The sequence below is a fragment of the Ambystoma mexicanum genome, chromosome 1q, assembly GCF_040938575.1.
Source record: "Ambystoma mexicanum isolate Mex_15411 chromosome 1q, UKY_AmexF1_1, whole genome shotgun sequence".
NCBI classification, from domain to species: domain Eukaryota; kingdom Metazoa; phylum Chordata; class Amphibia; order Caudata; family Ambystomatidae; genus Ambystoma; species Ambystoma mexicanum.
This window is the reverse complement of record NC_090922.1, coordinates 88754488-88781289: the sequence shown is the minus strand read 5'-3', so window position 1 is coordinate 88781289 and position 26802 is coordinate 88754488. Positions and strand designations below refer to the sequence as shown.

General features: G+C 48.0%; 1 protein-coding gene across 3 annotated transcripts in view; it reads left to right on the top strand.

The window, feature by feature from the left end:
- CPNE7 (copine 7) overlaps nucleotides 1–22679 on the top strand; it is a 1149025-nt gene extending 1126346 nt beyond the window's left edge. For all 3 annotated transcript variants that reach the window (XM_069635582.1, XM_069635584.1, XM_069635583.1), the window contains one exon: nucleotides 18685–22679. In XM_069635582.1, coding sequence (XP_069491683.1) covers nucleotides 18685–18822 — 138 coding nt within the window. In that variant the 3' untranslated portion in view covers nucleotides 18823–22679. The remainder of the gene's footprint in view (nucleotides 1–18684) is intronic.
- The last annotated feature ends 4123 nt before the right edge of the window (nucleotides 22680–26802 follow it).

Genomic DNA, 26802 nt, shown 5'->3' with positions numbered 1-26802 from the left:
ATGTTTTCCACATTTAAAATGTGCTCTGTCCGCTCTGGAGTGAGATGGCATGGGAGCAAAAAAACAGCTGATGCAGTATTGCTTAACAAGTCTGAGAGAAAACCTACACCTTAAGCATTTGAGTTTGATGTGACTACAGGGTGGTTGGTAGAGGCATCATTTTGAACCAGTCATGTTTCTCTGAGGTTCTCGCTCCAGTGATACAATTGGATTGGCCGTACTAACAGTACGGAGCATCTGGACAGCCTAGTGCTTCAGAAAGGCTGGTTGGACTGGGCCTGGGAGTTACATGCTAGTGGTCTTGTCCCAGCCCTACTCCTCTCTCGTGGAGATGTCGCTGGTCAACACCTTTCCCCATTGCGTAACGGCCAGTCTCCATCTGGTGACAGCAGGAATCATGAATAGGCTTCACAGTGTTAAGCGCTTTCTCCCAAAGTAAGAGCCTGGGGGGGGTAGGCTGCCCCAGAACCCCTGATCCGCATCAGTGCATTACTCACTTGTGGCTGTGCAGCGCACAATATCGATAAACTCCAGGCTATTCTCTCCAGAACAGGCCCGCTGAATTCCAGCCATCAGTCTGTCTTAAAGGGACACATTTTGGCACTGACCCAAGGGCGCGGTGCAGTTAGGGAAGCTCGTGCAAGTTGTGGAACTTGTAAAAGCAATGTGCACTCAAGAACAATGCAGTGGAGGAACTGTTTCATTTTGTCATGGCGTTTTACAAATATCTACAAAATTATTTTTTAAAACGAAATTGCAAGGTTTGTTTAAGGAAATGATATTAATCAAATCAGTGAAGGTGGTTTAAAGAAATGAACGCAACACTTTATGTTTATTAGCTCATTATTCGTTCCTCTCGAGTCCTAATCCCTCCACCAATCCCACTACTTACAATTTGGGCCTTCCAAGTGTACAATATGCCGTTCCCTGCAGGTTTCTAGCCAGTCCCCAGAGACGTTTTTATGGGAGGGCAAAAGGGGCACTTGGCAGGGCCCCCACCTTGGAGAGGACCCCCACAGGACTGCCTGATTTGAAGAAGTAAGATCCCATTGTTCACTAGTCTTAAATAGCACACCTCAGGATATTTTATGGCATGGTGCTGAGGCTCTAAACCCATTGCCTTTCTGTTTTGGCAAGTGCATTCTGCCTTGATCAATTCATCATGTATTGCTTTCTGTGTTCACTGTGGTATACATAGTTTGTGTGTTCCTTACGGCACAGCTCTGTAGCATTCTTTCCTTCTTGTGGGAATTATGTTGATCGTGTGCAAAAGGCAACGGTGAAATGCATGTTGATAAATTGAGGGCCACAATGGTTCAGAAGTTAGCTCAGTGTGTGAAGAATCCATTGCAGAGATATGTGTTCATATGCAAAATTAGAAAATCACATTCCAGCAAAGCTGGCTGAGCCTTTCCTATGTCTGAAGTTTATAAACCTGCCTGCATAGGTACTTGGTTTTGCAGAACAACATCTGCTATTATCAGCAATATACCTGGTTGCTATAAAAACGAACATATCCGTATGGTGAAGGTCTAGAAATTGGTTTGTTCAGAAGGGGTGTTGTAAAACCTAAGCAATCACCTCCAACGCTGGCGTAAACTGTTAGTCCAAGAGGTGAATAAATATTCAAATTCAAGACTATGGAACGAAAGCATTCATGCTTGTATCCTGGATTTGCCAGCGGACTATACAGTAATCCTGGTCAAATCATCTAATATATCTTACATTACGGTGCTGTCTCCTGTGAGGTTTGCCTTCTTGCATGCTGTTGGTATCGTTTAGCCATTTACTTGATCTTTCTTCTTATTTAGGCCATTTGGGTAGAAGGGTTGGTAGACAGAAGAGAGCGCACCATCTGTTGCAGGCCTCAGGCAAGCATATTTTAAGGTCTGCTTGTTTGACAGACAAAACGGTTTGCAAAGTCAAAGGTTTTTATGCATGTTTATAAATGAAAATATCACAAGCAATTGTTTTGGAAGTATTTTAAGTTTTAAATACAAACAACAAACCCAAATTAAATGTGTGAAATCACATTGATTGGTATGCTGGTACTTATATACTTCCCTCGATGATGGAGAGAATGAAGCTAGAATCATTCCCATTTTGCATAACACCCTATTTTGTTTAAAAAATTGTCATGTTTGGTAATGTGATTTGTGTACTTTCCAAGTCCGTTTTTATAAAATGAGATTGTTTTAGTTCATGGTAAGAACTGGAAAAGAAAGTGTTCAAATGAAGAAATTGCAGAGTTGGCACAAATCCCAGCTTCACCCCTTAAGCAATGTGGGATCCTGGGCATCACATGTAATCTTGTATTACCTATATTACCTAACCTCTCAATATTGCCAGGGCCTAAACCTTTCAAGATTGCCAGCCCTTCAGAGAGATTTCCTTATCAGGGTATGGTCTCCATAAAAGCCTTATTCATGTTGTCACTGGCAATAGGGTTGCCTCCACTTTAATAGTGAGCATATTTATATCGCACACCACAGGCATTTGTTCTTTTGATATCTAATGGCAACACTATTTGAAAACCATATCCCTCTTCTAATCTCAGTCTGTCTGGATAAAGACACCTCCCTGGTAGCTTCTAATCTGCATACACTATCCATGCTACGGTATGTGTAGATTTCTCCTTCCTTCCAATTGGTCTCCTCAATTTATGCTAAAGCACTTTTGCATTCTGTGAGGCAGGTAATCTGAGTTCTCTGTCTATTACGGGTTACATGTACCTTTTACGTATGGTCCTCCATTAATACTACAGACTGCATACCTTCCTGGATGCTATTGATACAAAGTATCCAGTATGTACTAGAACAGTAACCTCTTTGTAGACTGCTAATGTTGGTCATCAAATGCTACTTGTTTATCATTCTGATTAGAGCAAGAATGAAGATATTAAGGGGACTTAAAAGGAGTAAACGTGCTTATTATGTTGCGAGACAGCATATCAACCTATAGGTTGTGAGCACGACGGGTGGGATGTGGGGGCGCAACCAGTATTCTTCATCCCTTAATTCTTTTGGTTTGGTGGAGGGGGGGCCCAAAGATGTCTGTGCCCAGGGCCCCAAAATGCTTAAGTTGGCCCTGCCAGTCCACCCTCCTATAACTTCTGAATGAAGAGAGGTCTCAGCGCTCCATTCTAGCTGCAGGCATTTGCCGTCCACACGCGACTCGGTGCCCACGCTCTGACTGTCCTAAGCATGCTAAATTTCAGAAAGGACATCAGACGCTGAGATATTACTGACATGATGGTCACGTGGCGGATAAGGGCAGAAGCAGCCTGTCTGAATGCAATAATAACTTAATTGATAGTTTGACTTTAAATTAATGTAACCTGAATTTAAATGAATGTAACCAATGAAATGTCAAATAAAATGCATAATGCATTTTTTTTTCTGCTGCCTCAATGCAATGTGCCGCCCTAGGCCATGGCCTACCGGGCCTAATTGTAAATACATCACTGCGTTACTGCACCGGACAACTACGAGTTTGCCGGCGAGGTGGCGGAATGACTTCCAGCATAGAGCGAGCTGGAGGTCATTCTGCCACCTTACCAGCAAATATCACCGGTATTATAGGCGTCGGTAATACTGGCGCCTGTAATACGGTCATAATCCCTCATGACTCCAAAGGTACTCCATGAAGTGGGGATTTAGACCGGCTACCATCACTCTTAATCTGGTGGACATTCCAACGGACCGATTGGCAGTATCAGTAATGTAGTTTGCTGGTATTCTGGTGGATTTAGCACCAGCACACAGAGAAAACTTGAAATGAGCCCCAGTGTCTTGGAGAGAGGAGGAGAAGGGAGAGAAGGACAAGAAGATTTGGGTGTCATCAGTGTGCAAAAATTGACATGAAAGATTAAAGGAGCTGATGAGCACACTAGAGAATGTGATGGTGTACAGAGGGAAAAGAAGAGGGCCAAAGACATAACCCTCAGGAACCTCAAAAAGAAGCGGGTGGGAGGAGGAGAGTTGTCCAGCTCGCAAGAATTAGTAAGAATGGTTTAAAAGATTAGATGTGAACCACTTGAGAGCGAACCCAGAAAGGCCTAAACAGCAAAGAGAAGAAAGAAGAATAGGGTGATCGAAAGCATCAAAGGCTGCAGAAAAATCAAGAAGATAAGAATGGAGGATAGCTTACTATGCCAAGCAGAAAGAAACATATTTGAGACATGTAGAAGTGCAGACTCAGTGGAGTGAGCAGGACGAAAGCCTGATTGTAGAGGATGAAGTATAGAATGAAGATGGAGATAATAAATCTGAGAGTAAACAACCCTCTCAAGAAGTTTAGATAAGAATGGAAGGAAAGAGGTTGGGTAATCATTAGATGACAAGGAGGAGTGAACGGTGGGATTGTTGAAGATGGCAATGACAATGACAACGATTTGCTTGAAAGATCAAGGGAAAATAGAAGAAGTCATACCCAAATTGACAAGAGACGTATAATTAGGGATGGATAGATGGAAGATGTGAGGGAGGAAAGAATAAGATCTAAGGGGGAGGCTGTGGGGTGAGCATGTGCCAAATAGGGAGAGGTATCCGAGTAAGGCAGGAAAATTAATACTAAGATGGAGGAGAAGGATAAAATGGGAAAGAACAAGGAGAACAAACAGGAGAGAGTAGCTGAGGATCAGGGGGAGAGGATTAAAAAAAAGAGAAGAGGCAAGGGTAGGATTTGAGAAAGAGGAGTGCAAAGATGTGACTTTTGAAGGTAACAAATCAGCAAAGTCAGTGACTTAGACGAGAGGGCAAAGTCAGTGACTTAGAGGAGAGCGCAGTGTCAGGGGGATGAAGGTCAAGAACAGAGTTGAGTAGCTGAAAAACATACCAAGTGCGATGGGAGAGAGAAGCGAGGAAAAGTACTGTTTCTGAGCAGAGAGTAAGAGAGAGTCATAAGAGGAATGGGGAGAGTGCAGATCATCAGGAGAGTTGGACTTCTCCCACCGGTACTCAGCTTTATGCAAAATGGAGCGGAGCGAGGAAGACAGCCATGGCTGGAAGGAGGAGTCAAGGGTTGCACGCAGCGAGAAGGCAAAACGGGAAGAAGCATTGTCAACTGAAAGAGAGTATTAATCATTAATAAGAACAAGGGTGGAGGAAAGAGAAGAAAGTAAAGATGATGAATTGAATGAGTGGAGATCACAACGCAAGAGAGGAGCAGGACTAGAAGGTAAGGAGGAGGGAGTATGAAAGGAGGGGAAGAAGAAAACAAGGCAATGATCTAAAGAATAGGAAGGAAATGCCTGAACAGGAGTATCACAGGGGAAAGGGGGTGGGAAGTGCAGTACATAGGATAACAGAAAATAAATAAAAACAATAATAAGTGCGGCTCGCAAGTGGCAGGTACAACGGTAATTGTAGGCACCAGGTGTCAAGTGCTGGTAGGGGGTTGTAGGAAACCAGAAACAGACCCATGGTGCAAGGGTTGGCAGGGGGCAGTACAGGTATGCAAATGGCGGGGAGGGGACCTGGGCCCAAGAACAGAGGGTAGACAGGTGACCAGTGCAGTTTCAGTTTCAGCCAGGAGTTCAGCAGAGGAGAGGACGAGAGAAAGCAGAGGCAAAGAGGAAGGTCTTGAGGTGCTTCCGGAACTGGAGAGGGTTCTCCTCAATTTTCAGTGAGGCAGGGAGGCTGTTTCAGGGGGAGGCCCAACGGAAGAAAGAGATTTACCACCAACTCGCTGCTTGGAGAAGTGACTGACCCTGAGAGAGTTGGAGGCGGATGAGCAAAGAGCTCGAGAAGGAAGATATTTAGGAAGAGAGAGTTGAAGTTATTGAGGCCCCAGGCCCCAGAAGGCCTTGTGGACAATGCATAGGGTTTTGAACTTAATCCTCGCAGCCACTTTGAGCCAGTGCAGAGATTTATATCCTGGAGAGATACGATTCCTGGGCTTGAGGCTAAGGACAAGTCTCCCAGACCTCTTTTGGATGAGTTGCAGTGGGCAGAGAGTAGATGCAGGCAGATTTATAAAGAGGCTGTTGCAGTAATCCAGCCAAGAGAGAACCAGAGCTCTGGACACAGTGAGCTTCTGGGGGAAGGAGAGGAAAGGAAGAATACCTCTGAGGAGATGCAGCTGGTAGTGTCACTTCTTAGAGACGTCAGAGATGTGAGGAGAGAAGGAGAGTGTGGAGTCGAAGATGACCCAGCAGTTTTTAGCCTCACGGTTGGGAATAGGAAGAGGGCCAAGAGAGGCCGGCCAGAAAGTGACAGGAAAGGAATGAAGACTGAGACAAAGAAAAAGGTTGACAATAGAATGTGATTTGTTGCAGGCGGACTAGACATAACAGAGTTCTATGGATAGAGAAGATAGAGGGTAGAAAGATAGTTGGGGTTAGAAGAGGTTACCAGCATCACAGGCACTCCAGGACAGGGGGGCAGAAAGTGGGTGGAGAGACAAACAGGTATAGGAGAATGTATAGAGTAGGGAAAAAGAAAACTGCAATGGCATAGAGCAAGTGAATGTGTGAAGCTATGCCAGTGGGATGAACAGCAGCAGAATAACAGTGGGTGACATACCTGGGCTGCTAAGAGCAAATAGGGGCAAACAGGAATCTAAACTTCCCTCATACGTGTTACCCATATGTCAGGATACCCAGGGCAGGGACGGCCTTAGGTAGATAATTAAAAAGGAAAGATTGTGTCACCGTGATCCGTCACATGACTGTGCCGGATGATGCGTTGTGGCGTCGGCAGGCGTCAGGGTGATAGAGGAAGCAGGGAAGGTCAAGCAGCTATGCTGTAGATGTCGGGTCCTGGGGCAGCAGCCTCGCAGTCCCAGGGTGCTGTCCCAGGCGCTGGTGAGGCACCGGGGGAAATGGCAGGCCTTCTGGCAAAGAGGTCAAATGATCGGTCACGTGGCCGTGCCGGATGTTGCACAGCGGTGTCGGCAGGTGACAGGGAGATGGAGGAAGCACATCAGGTCAGGCAGCAATGCCACGGGGTTCCGGACCTTGGGCGGCAGTGTCGCAGTCCCAGAGCGCTGTCCCAGGGGTCAGCTAGCTCTATCCATAAATCTGTTTCTCAACCATCACTAGCAAAATTCCCACAGAAATGGTGCCTATGCAAAGGAAAATGCTTGAAAATGTTGGCAAGTGCATACAACTAGGTGGCTCAAAGTGGATACAAGGGTCTCATTCTGAGTTTGGTGGTGTCACTCTTATTCATGATAAGTAGACATCACTGCATTGGTGCAGCCGTTCTGGTTACGTCTTATGCCTCTGGCCTGGCATTTCTTTACTGGGAATCATGGGTAATGCAAGCATGAAATCATGTTTGCTTTAACATTGATGCCCAGTATAAAATGCTCTCCCTCCCCATGCACCTACAAATCAGAGGCCTGCAAATCACTGTGCTGGTGAGTGGGTCTCTAATTTGGGGGCATCACTTCCCCCAGACTACCAAATCAGGGCCCGCTCACGGTGCTGGTGAGTAGGCCCCTGATTTTGAGGACTGTGGGAGGAAATGCATTTTTCATGCATTCTTACACATTCACTGGCGCACCCGTACACATTAACAGCATTCACCCATGCACCAATAACATACTCCCATTCACATGTACATCCACACACAACATAACAACATACACTCTTTCATTCACGTGCACACCCAAACCTACACTCATTCTTACACATGCAACCATGCACACATACACATATAAATTATTTTCTTACCTGTAGCCCAGTCCAGAATCCACTTGCCACTATCAGATGGGGAACCCACCTCGACACTTTGGCACCCGCGAACATGAATGGGAACCTGGAAACACGGGCAACTTCCTGGTACCTGCGCATGCCCGAACGAGCCGGGCCGTGCCCCTGGAGTGCGCCCCACAGCTCTGATTGTACAGGGGTGGCCCCTCACACATTGAGAGCTGTAGTACCCCAGTCTGCATTTCAAATAGGTCATGCACGGCTGGGGCAGCAAAACGCCGTCACCCATTATGGGCAAGCTGCCCCTGCTCAGACAAGATGGGAAATGCTTTTCGATTCCCTGACCCAAAAAAGTTCTTGCACACTTTTCCTCAGATTCTGCTCCTGGGACCTACTAGTGTACTTGTGCCAATGTATTGCAATGCTGCATCATACTTCAGTGTACTGTGCAGAGATCAAAGCTGTTTTGCATTAGAGAGTATGGGGTATGCAAACACAGCAAACACAAAGGTACACATGGGCAGTTTTGAATTAATCATGGTTAATGGTGTTATCTCTGCACATCTTGGAGCCCATCGTCAGGGGCAGGACTAACCTTACGCAATCAATCTTGGACCTGCCACCAACGGCTGACCCACTGGCTGGAGTCAGGAAGTTGGAACATATCTCCCCCTCGCACAGGGGCTTACCCTGGCTGCCAATAGCAACCCTGATCCTCCTTAGAACTGCCTGCATTATATTCAAGGCAATATCGACCCAAACACCATTTGACCCAGCTAGAAATCTAGTAATTTCTGGGGGTCATCACAATTCCAAAAATTGCACTATGGCAAGACCGAAACCCCACAAAGATGGATGTCAAGAAAAGACCGGGCCTTCTTCTGGTACAAGCAATCACTGTAAAATAGCGTCCCACATTATATCGCTTGGGTTCCAACACTAATAAAAGCTCACGAAAGAACTGAAAATCCCAAGGTTCAGACAATTCCTCAAATAGCCCTCTACGCTATTATGTCTTATACCAGCTTGCCTCTGACGGCCACTCGGGGAGTCCAACTTGCCAAAGTTTGCTTATATAGAGTTGCTCATACCATCTGGCTGGGTTGGTGCGTCATAAAGATCTCTATGTACGTACATACATACGTAAATGCATACATACATACATACATACATACATACTTGTAAACACGACGGAACAGAAGCTGCCCATGGGATTACTTGGTAGTTATGAACAATTCAACCCATTCTATCCATCATGTGTTGGTGCACATACGTCCATAGTGCAATATATTAAACAACTATAATAGTTTAATATGATGATATTATGGACTGAAAAAATCAGTATGTGCCGCTAGACTAGGCTAATAGAATAGGCTAATACATGTACAAAATGCCATACCACAGACAATCTACAGACATAACTACTAAAAGCTCAGATAATTGCACTGATGTGACACATCCCATGCGCCACGAGATGTAGTACAAACCATATCATTATATAACCCTGAGGCCATATTAGCATACATTTCAGTAAGCACAGGTGCAATGCACACATGCACAATTACATAAGCGCTAGTGCTCATGTAGTACACAGTCATGCTCTGATTACTTACTGGCAATCTTCATTACTCCTAGTCCTATTCTTCCTCATCACAGTACTTACCTCATGAGGCCCCTGCCTCCGACACATGACCTTCTTCTATTTCTTTAAATCCCTATAACTCCTCCCCCACATCCACGTCACTCAGTTTCATATTACCAAGCCGGAGCATGGGACCTTCCCCGCAGGTAGGGTGAGGAGGGTCGTCAGTACTGTGACGAGGAAGAGTAGGACTAGGAGTAATAAAGATTACTGGTAAGTAATCAGAGCATTACCTCCACGTCCACTCTTCCTCGTCCCAGTACTTACCTCATGATGTATACCAAAGCAGCAACGGGGAAAAGGTCCTAATGAGACACAGAGCCAAAAACAGTGCAGCAAAACACACCCACAATAACTCTTAATTCACATCCTCACAGACAAAACTCCAACCACAAAGGAACAAACCCCCGAGTGGGAGAAACTCAACCCATAGCGGTTGATGAAAATGCCAAGACCAGCCAAGGCGGCAGCCATACAAATCTCTTGCAGAGAAAACGCCTCCTTGCATCAGCCCAGGAAGCCGCCAAACCCCTGGCCCCTGATCGTGCGCCGGCACAGGCAGGCCAGAAGCCACATAGGCCCTGGAGATCACAGCCCGGAACCACCGGAAAATGGAAACCACAGATGCGTTATGCCCAGCCCCAGCCGAACCACAAGCAATCAGAAGACTATCAGATTGGTGGAAAAAAGCAAACCTAGCCAAATACTCCAACACGTCCCGCCGGACATAATGTTAAGCCAAGCCACCTTCTCAGGCATTCTCAGATCATGAAAAAAATAAGGGGGAACCAGATCCTGAGAGGTGTGAAAACCGAGATGCAATTTAAGGGAGGAACTTCGGACCACACCTCAGCACCACTGAGTCTGGCAGCACCCTCAGGAAAGGAGGGTGACATAAGAGAGCCCCAATCTCCCCAAGCCTACGGGCAGAAGCGAGGGCAATAAGAAAAGCAGATTTCAGTGTAAGATGTTTGATATCAATCTCGGAAAAGGGCTAAAAAGGAGGCCCTTGAAGGAACCGTAATACAAGAGGGAGATCCCAAGGGGGAAGCCCTTTATCAGCACAAGGACAGGAAGAAGAAAAACCCTGGAGCAACTTCCCCACCAACACCTCCCCATCCAAGTGACCATCAGAGTCCCCCAAAAGCAATTTCATGGAGGCCCACCGAGAGCGAAGCCTGGAAAAAAACTGCCAGGCCCCTGTCAAAACCCTTCCTGGAGGAATTGAAGTATAGCAGAGAGGCCAGAACGCAGGGGAGGGATGCCAGACCGCCCATACCAGTCTCGGAAATGGCCCCAATGCCTGCCGAACACCTTCAGAGTAGAGGGTCTAAGAGCATCCATTATGGACTCAACTACAGGATCTGAGAACCCCTGAGATATCAACCTAGACCGAGCAATAGCCACACTGCCCATTGCATCCGGTGGACTTCCAACCGCAGATCCCCTTGAGGGGGACACAGCCACCTCAGAACCAGCCAAGGTTCCTAGGACCGAAGCTCCAACAGAGAGGGGAGTCAACTCCGGCGGGACCAGAACGGAGCTAACAACAACACAGTCACCCGGGACACTCTGATGTGCCAAACCACCCGGGGCAGAAGGGGAATAGGCGGAAAGGCATAAAGGAAAACCCCAAGGCCACTGTACAGAGAGGGCTTCTGCTGAGGCCGGGGATGCGAACAGGTCTAGAACCGGAGACCCTAATCTGACACAGGTCATCGCAAAGACCTGGGCCGACAGGACTAGTTCCGCAGAGGAGTGAAACCAGCGTCCGAGAAGATCTGCTTGAACATTGTCCACCTCTCTGATATGTGAGGCCACCAGAGACACCAGATGAGATTCCTCCCAGGTGCCTATCAGCACCGCCAGAGCATTCAAGGAGCAGCCAGAACCCCTTTTGCAGTTGACATATGCCAAGGCCATCGTATTGTCCGATAGGACCAAAACCGCCGACCGTCCAGCAACTCCTCGAAGTACACCAGAGCTTGGGTAATGGCACAACTTTGCCAATTGGATGATCGCCGGCTCTCCCCAGTTCTCACAACCCTTGAGCTGAGAGGACCCCAATCTAGACCCCCCCAACCAATTCAGCTGGCATCAATAGTAAGAGAGGCCACAGGAGGAAGGACCATGCACACCTCAGCCTGTAGACATGGAGCCCCCCGCCACCATAGCAGGGAGACTCGCAGCGCTGGGGACACTGAAAGCAAAACTACAAAAGCCAAGACGTCGGGAGCCAGTGGGAGAGAGTATAAGACACCAGGGGACGTAACTGAAGACGGGCTCAAGGAACTGGAAAACACGCAAGACGCCACGTGCCCCGTAACTTCAGCAACAGGTGAGCCGAGACATACTGCCTTCTGAGAACCCAGCCCAGAACAGCCAGCAAGCACCCCCCTGCACAACATCCAGAGTATGTTCCGCAAAGCCCCAACGTTGAAGCGTTCTGTCCGGACAAGCAGAGCAGGGCCTTGAGACCCATAAGCAGGTGACACATCCTTGAAGGCATAGGGACCAGGAACACCCGCAAGCAGAAAACTTGACCCGGAACACGGAGAGGAACGGGCAAGATGGAAACCCACAACAACCATTCGGAGAGAACGGATCCCATGGTCAACTACTTGGACCGTGAGCTGGGTACCAAAGTCCTAACCATGCAAACCTGGACAGGAGGAGACAGGAACGGCAACTGATACCCCCCTCCGGAAGGAGCCCATTACCCAGGAAGCTGAACCCCACCGGTCCCATACACCTCCGAGAAGATAGAGACGAGGAGCCAGAGAAAACCGCCAGTCACTGCACTTGCACCAGAGGAAAATCACAGGATGTTGAAGCAGGCCTGTGCCACAATATAACAGCATGCTTATCAGCCCACAAAAAGATCCGACCTATCAAAAGGAAGATACAGGACAGCCCAGAAGTCCAGCAGACCATGGCCCCCTCAGCCGACAGAGGAGCCACCAGGCTGGCATCAAAAGGGCAGAGTACTGTCACAAAACGGGGCAAAGCAATCCACCCCGGATAGAAGACATCAAAGGCAACCCCCTACCTGGGGTATGCTTATACTTGAAAACCCACTGAAGTGACATCCCCCTTCATCGGCACCAGGGGCCTGAGAACCCCTCTAAGCACAGACATGTGTCACCATATGTCCCATCACTTCCCACAATTCTGAGAGGAGGCGTGAAAGCAACACGTCGGCACCCGAGGACCGAGGCCCTAAAAGAAGAGACACTGGGAACCCTCTGCATGGCCGTTACTTCCATGATGCATTTTCCATAATTCCATGCCGGACAAGGGAAAAGAAAATCAACTCCTTCGACTTTTCCTCGTGCAGTTCAGAGGAAGAGGACAGGACAAGGAGTCTGCATCCATAGCTAGCACAGACCCAAACACACCACTAACACGCCACATGACTGAGAGGTGGCTTGAGCCCTGTATCCAGTAGCTGGTAGCCCCATGCTCTAAATGGTTGCAGTGCGTCTGTCTAGGAAGGATGAAGGGCTGAGTCAGCACCGCTGAGATTGGAACCCGAAGTGTAGACTATGCCTGGCCGGTACCCTTCGGGCCGCTTTCAGACGTGTCCAAATCTCTGCTGTTTTCACAGGCAGCACGCAAAGAATGCAGCCAACATCCGGTGCATCCGGGGCTGTGTGTGTCTGAGGAGCGGGTGGTATGTGACATGCCTGCGACAGAACAGAGCCCCCGCACTTTCAAATACTCTCTGCCACAGTCACCCCACGACGAGAAGCATAGAGGCCTCATAACAAAAGGGAAGGCTTAGCACGTACTGCCAAGTGCTTGCCATTATTTCCAATAAAGATGTGTACACAAAGCACGAGGAAAACAGCCTGTCGAAGGAGTCGAGATGGCCGTACCAGCAAGAGAGGGGAAAAATATTGAGCACAGTCCTCACCTCTCCTTACCTTCCCCCAGAGAATGCAGCTAACATCCGGTGCATCCTGGGCTGTGTGTGTCTGAGGAGCGGGTGGTATGTGACATGCCTGAGACAGAACAGAGCCCCCCGCACTCTCAAAGACTCTCTGCCACTGTCACGCCACGACAAGAAGCAGAGAGGCCTCAAAACAAAAAGGAAGGCTAGCCCATACTGCCAAGCGCTTGCCATCATTTCCAATAAAGATGTGTACACAGAGCATGAGCAAACGGCCTGTCGAATGAAGATGGCCAAAACAGGAGGAGAGGGGAAAAACATCAAGCCCAGTCCTCCCCTCTCCTTACCTTCCCCCAGGCCGTGCAGGACCAGGACACAATGCTCACGCTGCGGTCCAGAGCCCAGAAAAGAACCCAGCAAGGCAATCCGGCTCAACTGTGACCCCAAGCCCCGCAGGGGGCCCAGGAGCAGCGCCGCACCTGAGGGAGCCGAGTGCCCCGGAGCCAGCAATCGGTGCTCCCCGGTGCCCCGCACCGGGAAGAAAAAGTCCAACCTGCCAGAGGCAGGAAAAATTAAACTGTGTGACGTGGATGTGGGGGAGGAGTTATAGGGATTTAAAGAAATAGAAGAAGGTCCTGTGTCGGAGGCAGGGGCCTCATGAGGTAAGTACTGGGACGAGGAAGAGAGGACGTGGAGGTAATTTACGCTAGCGCCAATGCGATTGCACATGCGCAAAATGCATTTGTAAAGCGGTATGGTTATATGGCGTCTCCTGGAGGCCAAAGGCTACAGGATTGCTAGGCCGGGATCAAAAGACATTAGATTCCAGCAGTGGCTCTAACAGAGCAGGAAATACAAGTGTACCCTTTGCTATGCTTCCCAGTCTGCTTTCACTAATGCATGATGCATGGCAATGAGGCCCTAATTCATGGAACACTTAGCGCGGTGCAAAGTAACTTTGCACTGCAAAAATACACTTTGCAGCGCTCTGTGAATCAGTCCCGGTTCAACGTGTTTGTTGGCAGTGCAAAGCCACTTTGTACCACGCCAAACGTTGCATCAATTAGGCCCTACGTTTCTTGGCATCATCGCCCCTGTTAAATACATTTCATGTGAGAACGTGATTGGTTGGGAAATAGGCAGTGCCTCCTAGCAGGGAGATTGGCAAGCGATGTGCCGCGCCTGGAGGGGCCACCCCTCCTACTCTCGGTAATGATCACCAGCCGACCACGGATCGGGGATTCAAACCTGTTTTTGCTCAGTGTGGTCTTGCTTTCAAGCCCAGCGTCTTGCCACAGAGCTACAGAGCTATCCTTCCATCAGTGCTGATAAGCAGCATTTCTGTATGACCGAGGCTGCTAAGAAAAAGCCAGGATTTAACTCGATATTGGGCATTTCTCAGACCTCACTGCTCGCTGGAACTGACGTCTATGAAGGTAGACAAGCGTTGTAGCGTCCTCGGCTTTCCCCGATTAACCTTGTACGTGCCTTCTGTCTGTAAGATGCGATTTCTCGTAAATTTATGATAAACGTTTCCATTTTATGCTTTTTCCATGAGACAAAATGACAAGCAATTAAAACACATGGATTATGCAGAACTTGCATACAGCGTGTGGAGCGGATTTTGGTTCATGGATGTATTGTTGGTGTGTTTTAAGTTTACAAGTGTGGAGCAATGATCAAAGTGTGCAGGAGTGGTTGGGAGCAGTGCTCCTCTACTTTTTTAAATTAAGTTTTACTGCTCCTATACTTTTATTTAAAAAAAGAAAACGGTTTATGATATGATATGTTATTTTTAACACACTTAATACCCAGAGGTTTCTAAGTGCGGGTCTGGGGATTGAACCTCTGTTAACTCTGTGTTGTCTTGCTTCCAAGGTGAGCACGTTACCCTTGAGCTATCCTCCCAAGTTCCCAAATGGTTTCATTTTAAAATGAAGTTGTTGGAAGAAGTTGAAACTTGCATTTTCAGTGCACTGCACTGAACATTCCATTAAAGAGCTGGCAAGTGTGTTTGGGGGTTTGGATTGTGTGTGGGAGGGGGCGTGGCGATGGGGATTGTGTGGAGTGGGCAGGCCAGCAGGCCACTATTTCTTTTTGTACACTTCGACCACTGGCGTGGGGGAATCCCCATAGCTTAACACTCAGTCCCATCAGATCATAAACCAACTCATGATCTAAAATTCTATCTTCCTACCCTCATAGAATCAAAGATGGTCAGACACCATCTATGTCTCTTCCTGTCTCTGTAGACAGATAAATAAATAAGGTAAGGCATTGATTCTATGCTCCTTCATGATACACAGCACTGCTAGAAAGAAGACTGAGTAGTCCACTGTCCTGAATTCAAAGGCAATAGGCAACCAGAAGGCTTTATACTCCATCTGGTTGAACGTTAGGGGTCATAGGTCATCGGGAAAAGACCTTAGAGCCCATCTGCCCAACATTGAACAGTCCCAGGACAGCCTGAGACATTAAATCCCGTCTGCCTGATCTTAAGGATCACAGAACAACTTATCCATCTTCTAGAACTTTTTTTTTTATTATTTCCTAATTGGGTTTTACAAATAACATGAAACCCACAGTTATGGCGTGCAGGTACAGTGGGTGCATGGTGTCATCGGTACTACTGTGCACATCCTCCAGCTTATTCCGCCTACAGTGTATACATCTCCCAGATGGAGAGTGTCCACTTCTTCCGACAGATCCCCCCAGACCGGCAACCCATGTACACCAATTCCCTCCCTTCCAAGAGCGGAGCGGGTATATTGCATGCTATGGCTGAGTGCAGGTGCAATAGTGTCCCTTATTCCGCCGTGACATATGGCTAATACTGCCAGCTTTGTGCGTCCCGCGACCAGTGAGAAGCATGAGAAGAATCTCACTATTTGGGGCGGTTTTTCTTCTGTTGCATGGTTCAGATTTAGTAGTCCTGTTTCTCATTGCATCAGAATCTTGCCTGTTCTGGGATGTCACCCACTTGAGCTCTGTTCTTCCCCACCTCAATAGATCTTTGTGCCGATTCAATGGGTTCGTATTTTGCTGCTCTTTCCACACCTTGGCGATTCACCTGATCCCTAGAACCAGAGCCAGGTGAAGTATCTTACCAGGTCCCGTTCCCCGGGATCTCTTGGATCAGGCACCCAGTAAACACGCCTCAGGTGTCAGAGATGTGTGACCTAGCTCAATGCTCGATATGCGAATATGGATCTCGCTCCAATATTGGGAGATATTAGGGCAAGACCATAGCATATGAAGCTGATCCGTGTTTGGGAGCATGCACTTCGGGCAACAATGGGCAAATTTAGGGAACATTTGTGCCAAACTCTTAGGGGTTAAGTAAACTTTGTTCAGCACATTGAACTGGATCACTTTAAAATGCCGGTTTCTGGACACTGTTTTGGTATACGTAAGGATCGACTCCCATTCTGTGTCTTCGAATATGCAACCCAAGTCCTCCTCCTATACTCCTCTGATTTTCAGTTCTGTCCGCGACGCCCTATATTTTAATGCATATATCCACAATACCCTCCTTCCTCCCTCGGATAGTGTCCTGGTCCGTTTCTGCTAGCAAGTTATTCCACTGATGTTTAGCACTTCTAGTTAAGGTCATGCAGGTTAAAAACTACCCCACAGAAATGCCATAGTTGCTTCCCAATACGTCAAATGGCAACAGTCGTTCTTCTGCAAACACGCCCCACCAAGTCGCAACTACCTTTGTTCCTCAGTTAAATCGTGTATGTTGCAATGCTGGTGGAGGAAGTTAATGGCCTTTACCCAATGGGATGTCTGGTGAGAAGGGGACCCCCAACCCCAGTCTGGTGCAAGCTTGCTTTCATATTTGAATGCCTGTCTGCACCAACGGCCTCTCTATTCCCAGTCCCTGCCCACAGATGCTCCTTCACTGTGTGTGGTGCAACCGCGTATTTCAGACGAGTCACCTCCGAAGTGCCCTCGTCTGGGAGACACGTAGCCACAAATTGTGGGCGCGAGACCAAGTAAATATTTTCGAAAATCCGTCACTCGCAGTCCCCTCGTCGGCCATCGGAGTGTCTGGAGTGCAGTCTTATGTCTGTTGTGGCCCCACAAAAGCGTTTTAAGTCTAGTGTCTAAGTCGATGAAGAATTTCCGAGGAATAAGAAAGGGGACGTTAGCCAAATAGTAAATTAACCGCTGTAGGATTACAGCCTCGATTGACGTCACATTCCCCACTAGTGAAAGGGGGAGTTTGTTCCAGAAATCCAGCTAGCCGTCCAAGGCCACTAGTGCTCTGTGTGTATTGTTGGTGTCAGTGTCCTGAGTAGATATTGAGAGGTGCCGTTCAGCCAAGTGTTGGAAGTGGATGTAGGGGACAGAAGCAGGACTTATCCCACTTAATATGCAGTCCAGAGAGTCTCCCATCCATCTTCTGGAACTTAATGGGGCATAGATAACCATGATAAGACGCATTATTCTATATGCTTGACGTCAAAGGATCAATGTCCCCTTGATACGTTGTTCCATTTCATCTTTCTGGCTTTAAACCGTCATTGGTCACCAGGAGAAGACCTTATACTTCTATCAACCCTACCCTAAAAAGTCATAATGCAAAGGATAAGATCATGTTTTCCAAGACTGTCGCCTTGGCAGTCGTAAGTCGACCGATGAATATTGCATTTGCTTGATGCTAAATGGCCATGGCTCACCAGAAGCCTGTACATGACAACATGCTCTAGTCATGCTGTCGATCTTGTGGTATCTTAAACCACTAGGAGGTGAAAACATGAAAGTTTCACTTGCATTACTTTCACGCATAAGAATTCGGCCATATTGGAACCAGATACTGATTGGTCGGTGTTATATGTGCGGAGCCTACAATGGTTCCTTATGGGAATTCAGGACGAACGTCGACATGTTCATGATGTATTTCCCGATTCACATGGTTTGGCTTCATCACGAGGGCAGATACGTCCTAACTGAGGACCATCTAGTATCTACCACCATGTGTGAGATTATTCAAAATGCTATCACGGACCCAGTCAATATGCGTGAATATAATCAGGACCCTGTTGTTTGTACTGCTCTTTGATACACTCATGAGACCGTAGCACTATTATTATGAAGTGTTGTGATCATGTATGTTTTTATCTTCCAAACTGTCGAAAAAAAAAACATGGACTCTTTAGATAATTTTCCTTGAAATGAAGGGTCAGATGGAATTTGCCTTGACTTTTGGGGATTTTCTACGCGTGAGATACTCTGTCCTTGAAAACCCCCTGTAGGTCACTGTGCGTGCATGCTGCACTCAGCGCAGTAAGCACCTCGTATTTACTCCCCATCTGCCGCAGAGTTCACCATAACAGTTGAAAAGTACAAAAAGGATGCAATGTGATTTTCTAAGAATATTCATAATTACAATCCCAGTGATGGCTCCAGACAGCTGTTAATTAGTATGATCTGCTTCTACAGCTATACCATGACTTTTTGTAACATATGTCTCCTCTTTTCTTTTAGGCTTCTCCGGCTGCCCTGGCAAAATGCGTCTTGGCCGAGGTGCCTAAGCAAGTGGTGGAGTACTACAGCTACAAGGCCTTTCCACCCCGATGCCCAAGAATGGACTCGCCCGACTCCGCCCTCAACTCGCCCCAGTGAAGCCTTTCTGGCCAAAGCCTCACCCTTCATCCCTTCACTCATCAGTCCGCTAGCCAATGGGAACACGAAGAGGAGCCGAGATGGAAAGCTGGCTGGCTTTCCCATCATACCTAGGCGATGTTTAGGAATGACTCCGTGCCGGAGCTGGAAAGCCAGCAAAGAGTATCGTCAGCCACGGTAAACTCTCTGATGAACGGCTACAGCAAGAGAGGACTCTGTTGCTCAAACCCATTCTGTCTCGGTTGCTGCCGAACATCCAGCAAAGTGGCCTGCTACGGACCTCTTGCCTAGCAGACCATTTTTCCCTAAACAGACCAAGATGACTCCATGTTGCTTTTCAACACAAGAGGTTCTTCTCGTTTCTTCGATAAGAGTGGCCTGATTCCGCCCGTAGGGACACATTTTATGGGATGGGCGAGGAGGTGGTGTATGGATGAGGAAGGCATGTGGCCGAGAGACAGCGATGCATCAGAGCAACAAGCATGAGTACACCATTTGATTTCACCTTCCATGTGACCCCCCCCCTTGCATTTTCTCCTACATGTTTAATCTTGTCATGCAGTGGGTCTGAGGGGCATGCCATACTGCCCTGTACTGAAGGATAAGTAGTATCCCCCACTGAAACTAGTCGCTAATCGTCTTCTACCGGTTAGGTCCCCAAAAGAAGGGATTGCAGCATGCAGGGTAACTTTTTGTATATATGTGGATGTATATTGACCATGTGTAGGCCTACACCTGAATGTAAACCTTTAATTCACTTGCCAGAAGAGTGGATAAAGTGGAGATATTCGTTCAGCCAAGAGGAATCCGTAAGGAGCCACAGTGACGCAACTGCTTCTCTGGATGTGTCTCGGCGCTGCCAGGCACTATGGGCAAAGGCGTGAATTGGACACAAGACCATCTTCTCTATAGCCGCCGTTCCTCCTGCTATTTGGAAGTATCTGACTATGGAGTGGAGCAATGGTCTGAGTAAACCAGACACTGCTTTCAAGAGCGTTGATTCACGTCATTTCATCGGCACACGGGCACTGTGCGATCTGGCAAGACTACAGGCCATATAGGACCAAAGTAATGAGAATATACGACACATGTGTTTAGAGTACGCAGGTTTTAAACTTGACGGTGATGCTAATTTCCTCTCTCTCCCTCTTCTGCTACGTACAGGGCTGTGAGGGTACCTGCCCAAACCACTCAAACATTGGCCGCCAGCCCTTTGCTGTTGAGTCAATCACATGAAGGCCACTTTCAGCAAATGAGGCTAGGGTAGCGGGGTGATGTGATAATCCTGGACAATGTTGGGTTGAGTTTGATGCCTTTAGGGTCTTTCTGTGAAAATTGAAATTGCTGAGAAAGGGATAGATCGGGTGACACATTTTACTGAACAGAGTGGGTGCAAAGACTGCCTGCTCCCAATCCCCTCCACTCAACTATCAGTTACCATTTAACATATTTTATCCACTTTTGTATATTTCTTTACCAAACCCTTGCCTGTGGGTGCAAACTGTTCACTTAAATCTTGTAGATAAATAATTATAATATGATGGCGCTCAGGCAGCTTGTTGTTGAGGAATTTGAGAGCGTACAGATGAGGTGCTAAAGCACACTACTTTTCCCTTGCTTACCCTACACATAAACGCTCTGTGCCCTCCTCTCAGCATTGTCCTGCACTTTAGTATTACAGGAGCCCTGGGCATCCTTGCTAGTCACAATGAATGAATGACCTGCCCATGCCTGGATCCCAGTCCAGCCCTGCACTGCATATCTGTGTGAGCCCCTTGCTTCCATGCCCTTCCTGTTTATGAATGATCCCCATGCACCCTGCTCCCAGTTCACCCTAGAACTGCAGTGTTTCAGGCCCGCCGCGCCCCTGCAGTTCCTAGTTATGAATGAGTGCTGAGCTCCCTGGTAAAGCTGTGCACTGCAGTGTCAAAGGAAACCATGTGTCCACAGCATCCCTCGCACCTACCACAAGCCTACTGTGGGAGACGTCCCTCACATCACATATGCATCTACTCCTTGTGGTACCCTCCTAGGCTAGCACATCATTACAGAAGATCCCCAAACCTGTAGGCACTCTACCTTCCCTGGCCCAGTTAAAAGCACACTCCTGAAATATAGCACGTTCCTGTTCCCATAAACCCCCATGTGAGGGGATCTAGTTCAGCATCGTAATACGATCCACTCTGCATGCCTGTAGCCCTCTCTTCTCTGACACCGATCAGACCAACACTATAAAGTTAGGACTCCCCCTCTGTCTAGTAACACTCCCAGATATGCCACTGGCCATCCCAAAATGGCAGCGTATATTGAGATCCTAGCTGTCCAATTTAGCCACCGTGCTATGACCATCCAAACAAGGCAGCATATATAATGATCTCCTGGTAGTGGGATTCACCCAATGTGCATAGCCCATCTCAAAAGGGCACCATATAATGATCTCATGGTGGACCGATTCACCCCACGTGCTCTGTTATTAGACCAGCCCCACATTATCTGAGGGATCCACATTTGGGTACATTTAATATAGTTACCACAGGGAAATCCACCTCTCGCTGAAACAAAGGACAGTTAGAACTTTATTAAAAAATGGCATTTCAAATTGGGTATTCGAACTCTGGTGCCTGCCTTCATCAAGGGAAGGAGCAGTTTCTACGCTGTTTGGTGGCATGCTTTTCTGGACTCTTTCTTCCCTAATGGGCATCCTGGAGCTCTAGAACATGCATTTGCCAAGGGGTTGATTGGGGCACTAGGTTTCCATCTCCAATGGGTAGAGCATTGTTGTGGGTCTGGTCACCGATGGGTGACATGAAACATTAGAAGTAGTGAAGTGGATCTCATGAACTTGTCATCCACTTAGGGTGAAGTGTAACTCTAGAACTTGTCATCTACAAAGGGTGGAGTGGAACTCTAGAACTTGTCATCCACAAAGGATGAAGTGGAACTCTAGAACTTGCTATCCACAAAGGTTGCAGTGGATGTCATCCACAAAGGGTGGAATGGAACTCTAGAACGTGTCATCCACAAAGGGTGGAGTGGAACTCTAGAACTTGTTAGCCACAAAGGGTGGAGTGGAACTCTAGAACTTGTCATACACAAAGGGTTGAGTGGAACTCTAGAACGTATCACATCACAAAGGGTGGAGTGGAACTCTAGAACGTGTTGCTCCACAAAGGGTGCGATGGAACTCTAGAACTTGTCCTCCAAAGAGGTGGAGTGGAGTTTTCATTTCTGTCTTGCCCAAATAGTGGGGTAAAATCTGTCTTTCCCGTGCGATGGAGTAGAACTCTTGATGCTGCCTCCCCGCCCACTGGATGCAATGAAACGCTTGAATGTGTCTTCCCGATGGATCCTGCTTGACAAGTAGTGAATACTGAGAGGGGACTTGGTTAGATTCATTGGGAAGAATGTTGGAGATTACAGGGCCCAAGCCCTTGCACAGGGAGACAATAACCAGCAAGCTACTCTCCAGGCCCTCGCATCCTGATCTTTAAAGCACAGTCACAACCGACTGTGAAGAAAGTTACTTACTGCGCTGGGATTGCAGCTGTGACTCACTCGCATACTTAGAATTCTTCTCCACATATCTAGCCTGAATTTTCATCTTTTTTGTTTGAAACCATCACCTGCAGCGTTACTGTGTATGACCCTAAATACGCGCTAAAGATGTATTAGCCACTGCCATGTTAGCCCCCTCTAGGCATTCTTAGCCTTCCCTTTTTAAATCTGTACAGGCCCTTCTTCTCGAACCTTCCTTCCCTATGACTGGTTTTGTCACCGTTCGCTGTATTTTCTCAAATTTGTCTTTGCCTTTTTTGTATTGTGAACACTCTTCTAAACAAGAACCTGCCAACAAACTACCACGTGATGATGGCTCCTTTATTGCTCGACGCGCCTCTTTAGCTGAAACTGTGCTGTGCTTGGGTTGTCTCTCTGCTGCGTCATAATGTTCTAGAATGCAAGGCGTGATTGTGGGAACAACGAAACTCAAGTAACACTAACCCTGCGCACTGCAGGCACTGTACTTTAAACCCTGGCTCTGCCAACTGTGTGTTCAGTTTTCTTTTGTGTTCTTTTTAGTTTTCTCAAAAAGTTTGTTTTTTGCAGTTCATTCCAGGAAAGAAATCCTGTAATTTCTTAAATGATAAAAACAAGTACAACAATGACATGCTACTTGAACACACGGATGCATTTTTCACTCGTAGCTATGGGCTCAATTCTGAGGTCAAAACAAACATCGAAAACGACGGTTGTTGAGATGTGCAATGGCAGTTTTGCATGTCGCAACTAACAATGACCGTTAGCGATAAAGCCAGTAAATAGGAGTTTACAGCCATCTCCCGACAAAGTGAAGATCCTCGCGAGATCTGTGCTGCACGGCATGGACCCACACGTGGTTTGAAGACATCTCTTTAGTGAATGTCACAACACTTGTCTCCTCAGATACCGGCATTTTTCACGTACATGTGAATCGCTTGCAAAATTACAGCACACGTGGTGGTGATTGACCAAAATACAGTTGCAATTACCACTGTATGCTGTTCCTGTGGCTCATGCTGTCAATAAAGTGTTTGTTGTCCCTTGTGTTGGGTTCTAGGGTTTTGGGGGGTAACAGAATTCGGCATCTTTTCAATTAATTTTGAATGAGCAATATTATTACTTTTCACATAATTTTGACTACGTAAACCCAAATGAAGACATTTTTTTAAAGTAAAATCTCTATACCAGGGGTCTCCAACCTTCAGCTCCCCAGGTGTTTTGGACTACATCTCCCATCAGCCCCAGCTGGCACATTCAATTGGGAGCAGTCGTGAGATTTGTAGTCCCAAGCATCTGCAGAGCAGAGGGTTGCGCAATGCGCATCCCTGCTCTATACACACATCCAGGCGGCCCAAGCATCCGAGTCACACATCAATAAAAAAAAGGATAATGAAAAAGAATAGTTAAAACGAATGATAACGGAGACCACCAGGGGGCGCGGAGGAAGATGGCCGCAGGAGCTCCCGACCACGACGGCCTATTGGATGATACAGCGCTGATCCATCCCGTGCCCACCCTCAGCACCCGTGGAAATGGAACGAGCAGAGACCAGTGCACATGTGGCTGCAACTTGAGAGCGCCAGCGAGTTGTGGTCCCAGGGAAGATACATCTCTCTGAGGAGCGGTGGGAGCAGGCCGAGATAGCGGGGCAGTGTGAGGCAGCCAGAGAGCGCTGAACTGGACTCACGTAGCGAAGCAACGGAGGCGCGAGAGATGCCCTGTCGAAACCCAGAGCTGCATAAGAGCTGAGATCAGAGCTCCAGGAAGGCCGCCCGTGCACGACCCGTCTATGCCGTGGTGTGCTCCTGCAGTGGTGTGGGCGGAGTGGGCCTCTCCCCAGAGAACAGACACGAGGGCCGCCAAAGAGTGAGAGCACACCGCCCCATACGGAGTGGCCCAGAGTGTCAGGCAGCACTGGGTGGCCTTCAGCAACCTTTGGGTGGGTGCCAGGAGGCGCACCATGAGGAGCGGGCCTACAAGGGGAAAGAAGGGAGTGCTGCTCTGAGTCCCATGGCAAGGGGCAAAGCCAGCTCTCCACGCAACTTTGCACCCATGCTGTACCTAGGGTCCTTGGGCCAGAAGGTAAGTGCTGTGACGAACTGTTGGCAACTAGGGCCCGTATAGAAGCCCAAGCCCATAGGGCAGAGTGCAGAGTCTGGCACATGCATTGGAGAGGGTGAACACTGGAGCCCACCCCCACCCCAGCCCTACAACACATGAGGTGCCCATCCCAACCGGAGGTTCCAGGAGTAGGGATACACTGAGAGCTACACAGTCAACCAAGAATTGGGCCCCAACTGGGCTGAAACTGAACAAGTGGCCGGTGCACTGCAGAGTTACACCACATTGAATCCTAGTTTTCTTACGCTGCCAGGCTCTTGTACTTCACCTACAACCTCAAAGCTGCAGAGCACTCTGCTTCCAACATCTTGAGGAGACCCACGCAGGGGGGAAGGAAGGCAGAAGAGGACTGGAGAGCAGCCACAGTGACGTTAGCAGTGAAAGAGCTGAAGGGAGTGGACATTACCCCATAACCCACTGCAAAGAGGTGAACAACCAGCGTTGTCCAATGGTGGGATTGGAAAAGGCATCAGGGAGGCACGGGAATGGAGGAAAGATGACTAAGGAAAAGATGGCGAGCTTCCCAGAGGAGGTGGGTATCTCACAGTTATCCATGAAAGAGGATGTGGGAGGCATCCTTGCTGAAATGAGAGCACTCTGTAATGGCATACAGACATCCCTCACAGACTTGAAGGAGAGAGTAGTCACGATTGTAGGCAAAGTGGAATGCATAGAGTTCAAGCAACTGAACGCAGATTAGCTGGAAATGCGCCTCAATGCCCATATTCAGATCTGGAGATGCCGGAAGAAGTGGCCTTGAAACTAGACGACCTAAAAAATCGTAAGAGGAGGAACAATATAAGGATCGTCGGACTGACAGAGAAGGATGGTGAAATGCCTGCACAAGTAGAGTGCAAGATACAGGGGTTTGCTGACCTAATGTTCAAGTCAGAAGGAGGAAGGGAGGTACAACTTCAGCGTGCCCACGGAGGAGGAAAACCCATTTGGCAACCGCCCAAGGTCAATTATTGCACAGTTCCTCAGGTACAAGGATTCAACGGCGCTGCTAGCCTAATTCAAGGCGCTTCAAGACCTAGAGTTTGAAGGCTCCAAGATCAAAATCTTTCAGGACCTCTCGGGCATGATGCTGTCCAGGAAGAGAGATTGCTGCCCGCTAAGAAAGTGGCTCACAGAACAGGGGATTCGATACAACTAGGCCTACACATTCACCCTGCAGTTCAAAGTGGAGTCAGTGGACTGAAGAATAACATTGGCAGAGGAGGCAGAGCAAGCCATGCGCCACTTAACTTTGGCAGCAGAGAGACCATCGGAGGCACCCACTGGTGCAACGGAAAAGCACGATCGAGCGGGGGACTGGTCTGTCCCACAGCAACCTAGAAGAGGACAGAGCAGCCGCAAATACATGAAGCTCAACGGACTGTCCCTGATGAAGCACACATGAGACTCACGCTGGGCGTGAAGAAACGCCTATGCCGAACAATTGCAGCCGCAGGGCGTCTGAAGCTGGACATTCAGGATCACATTCCAGTGCCGACATGGGGTCGTTGACCTCATGCCCCAGGTGGCCCTTGACACAGAAGAGGGCATCTCACAACGTCCAATGGTTAAAACATTGTGTTGTTCAATGGTATGCGTGTTGCAAGTTGTGAAGGGAGTATGTGGAGTAATGGGGTACAGGGAAAAGGGGCAGTGCTTATCTCAGCATCTGTTAACACACAGAGAGGACATCAGGTCAATGGGCACTATAGAGATGAACAGTGAAGTGACATAGCAGGAAGAATGACAGCTCATCTGGAGGACTCCATACTCTCTTTAGGCACTCTCAATGTCAAAGGTCTCAACTTCCACAGCAAAATATCACTGGTCACCTGAGAGTTTAGGAATGCATGGTTGGAAGTGCTACTCCTTCAGGAGACGAGACTAAAATCTGACAATGAGAGACTTATTGGGCAAGCAGGAATAGGACAGGCCTACCGTGCATCCGCAGAAGCTAAGCAGGGTGGAGTGGGAATAATTAGGCGAAAGCACCTGTACCTATTGGGGGGTGGTGGTAATCAAGAAGCTTGAGGGGCAGCTGTGTTGATGGTACAGGGTGAGCTAGATGGACTCAGGGTGGTGCTGGCCATGATTTACATCGGCAATAAGGGCCAAACAGCTTTTAATGCGGCAGCATTGGACATGGTCATGGCCCTTGGGGACAACCTTATGATAATGGGGGGAGATTTCAAGTCCTAGGTGGATGAGGAACTAGACAGCGTTCCAACGAGAAAACCCACAGGAATCAGAGGGAGTAGAGCAGTTGGGAACCCTAGGCCTAGCCATAGAATTGAGGGGGCTCATAGACGAATGGAGGCAGATCCA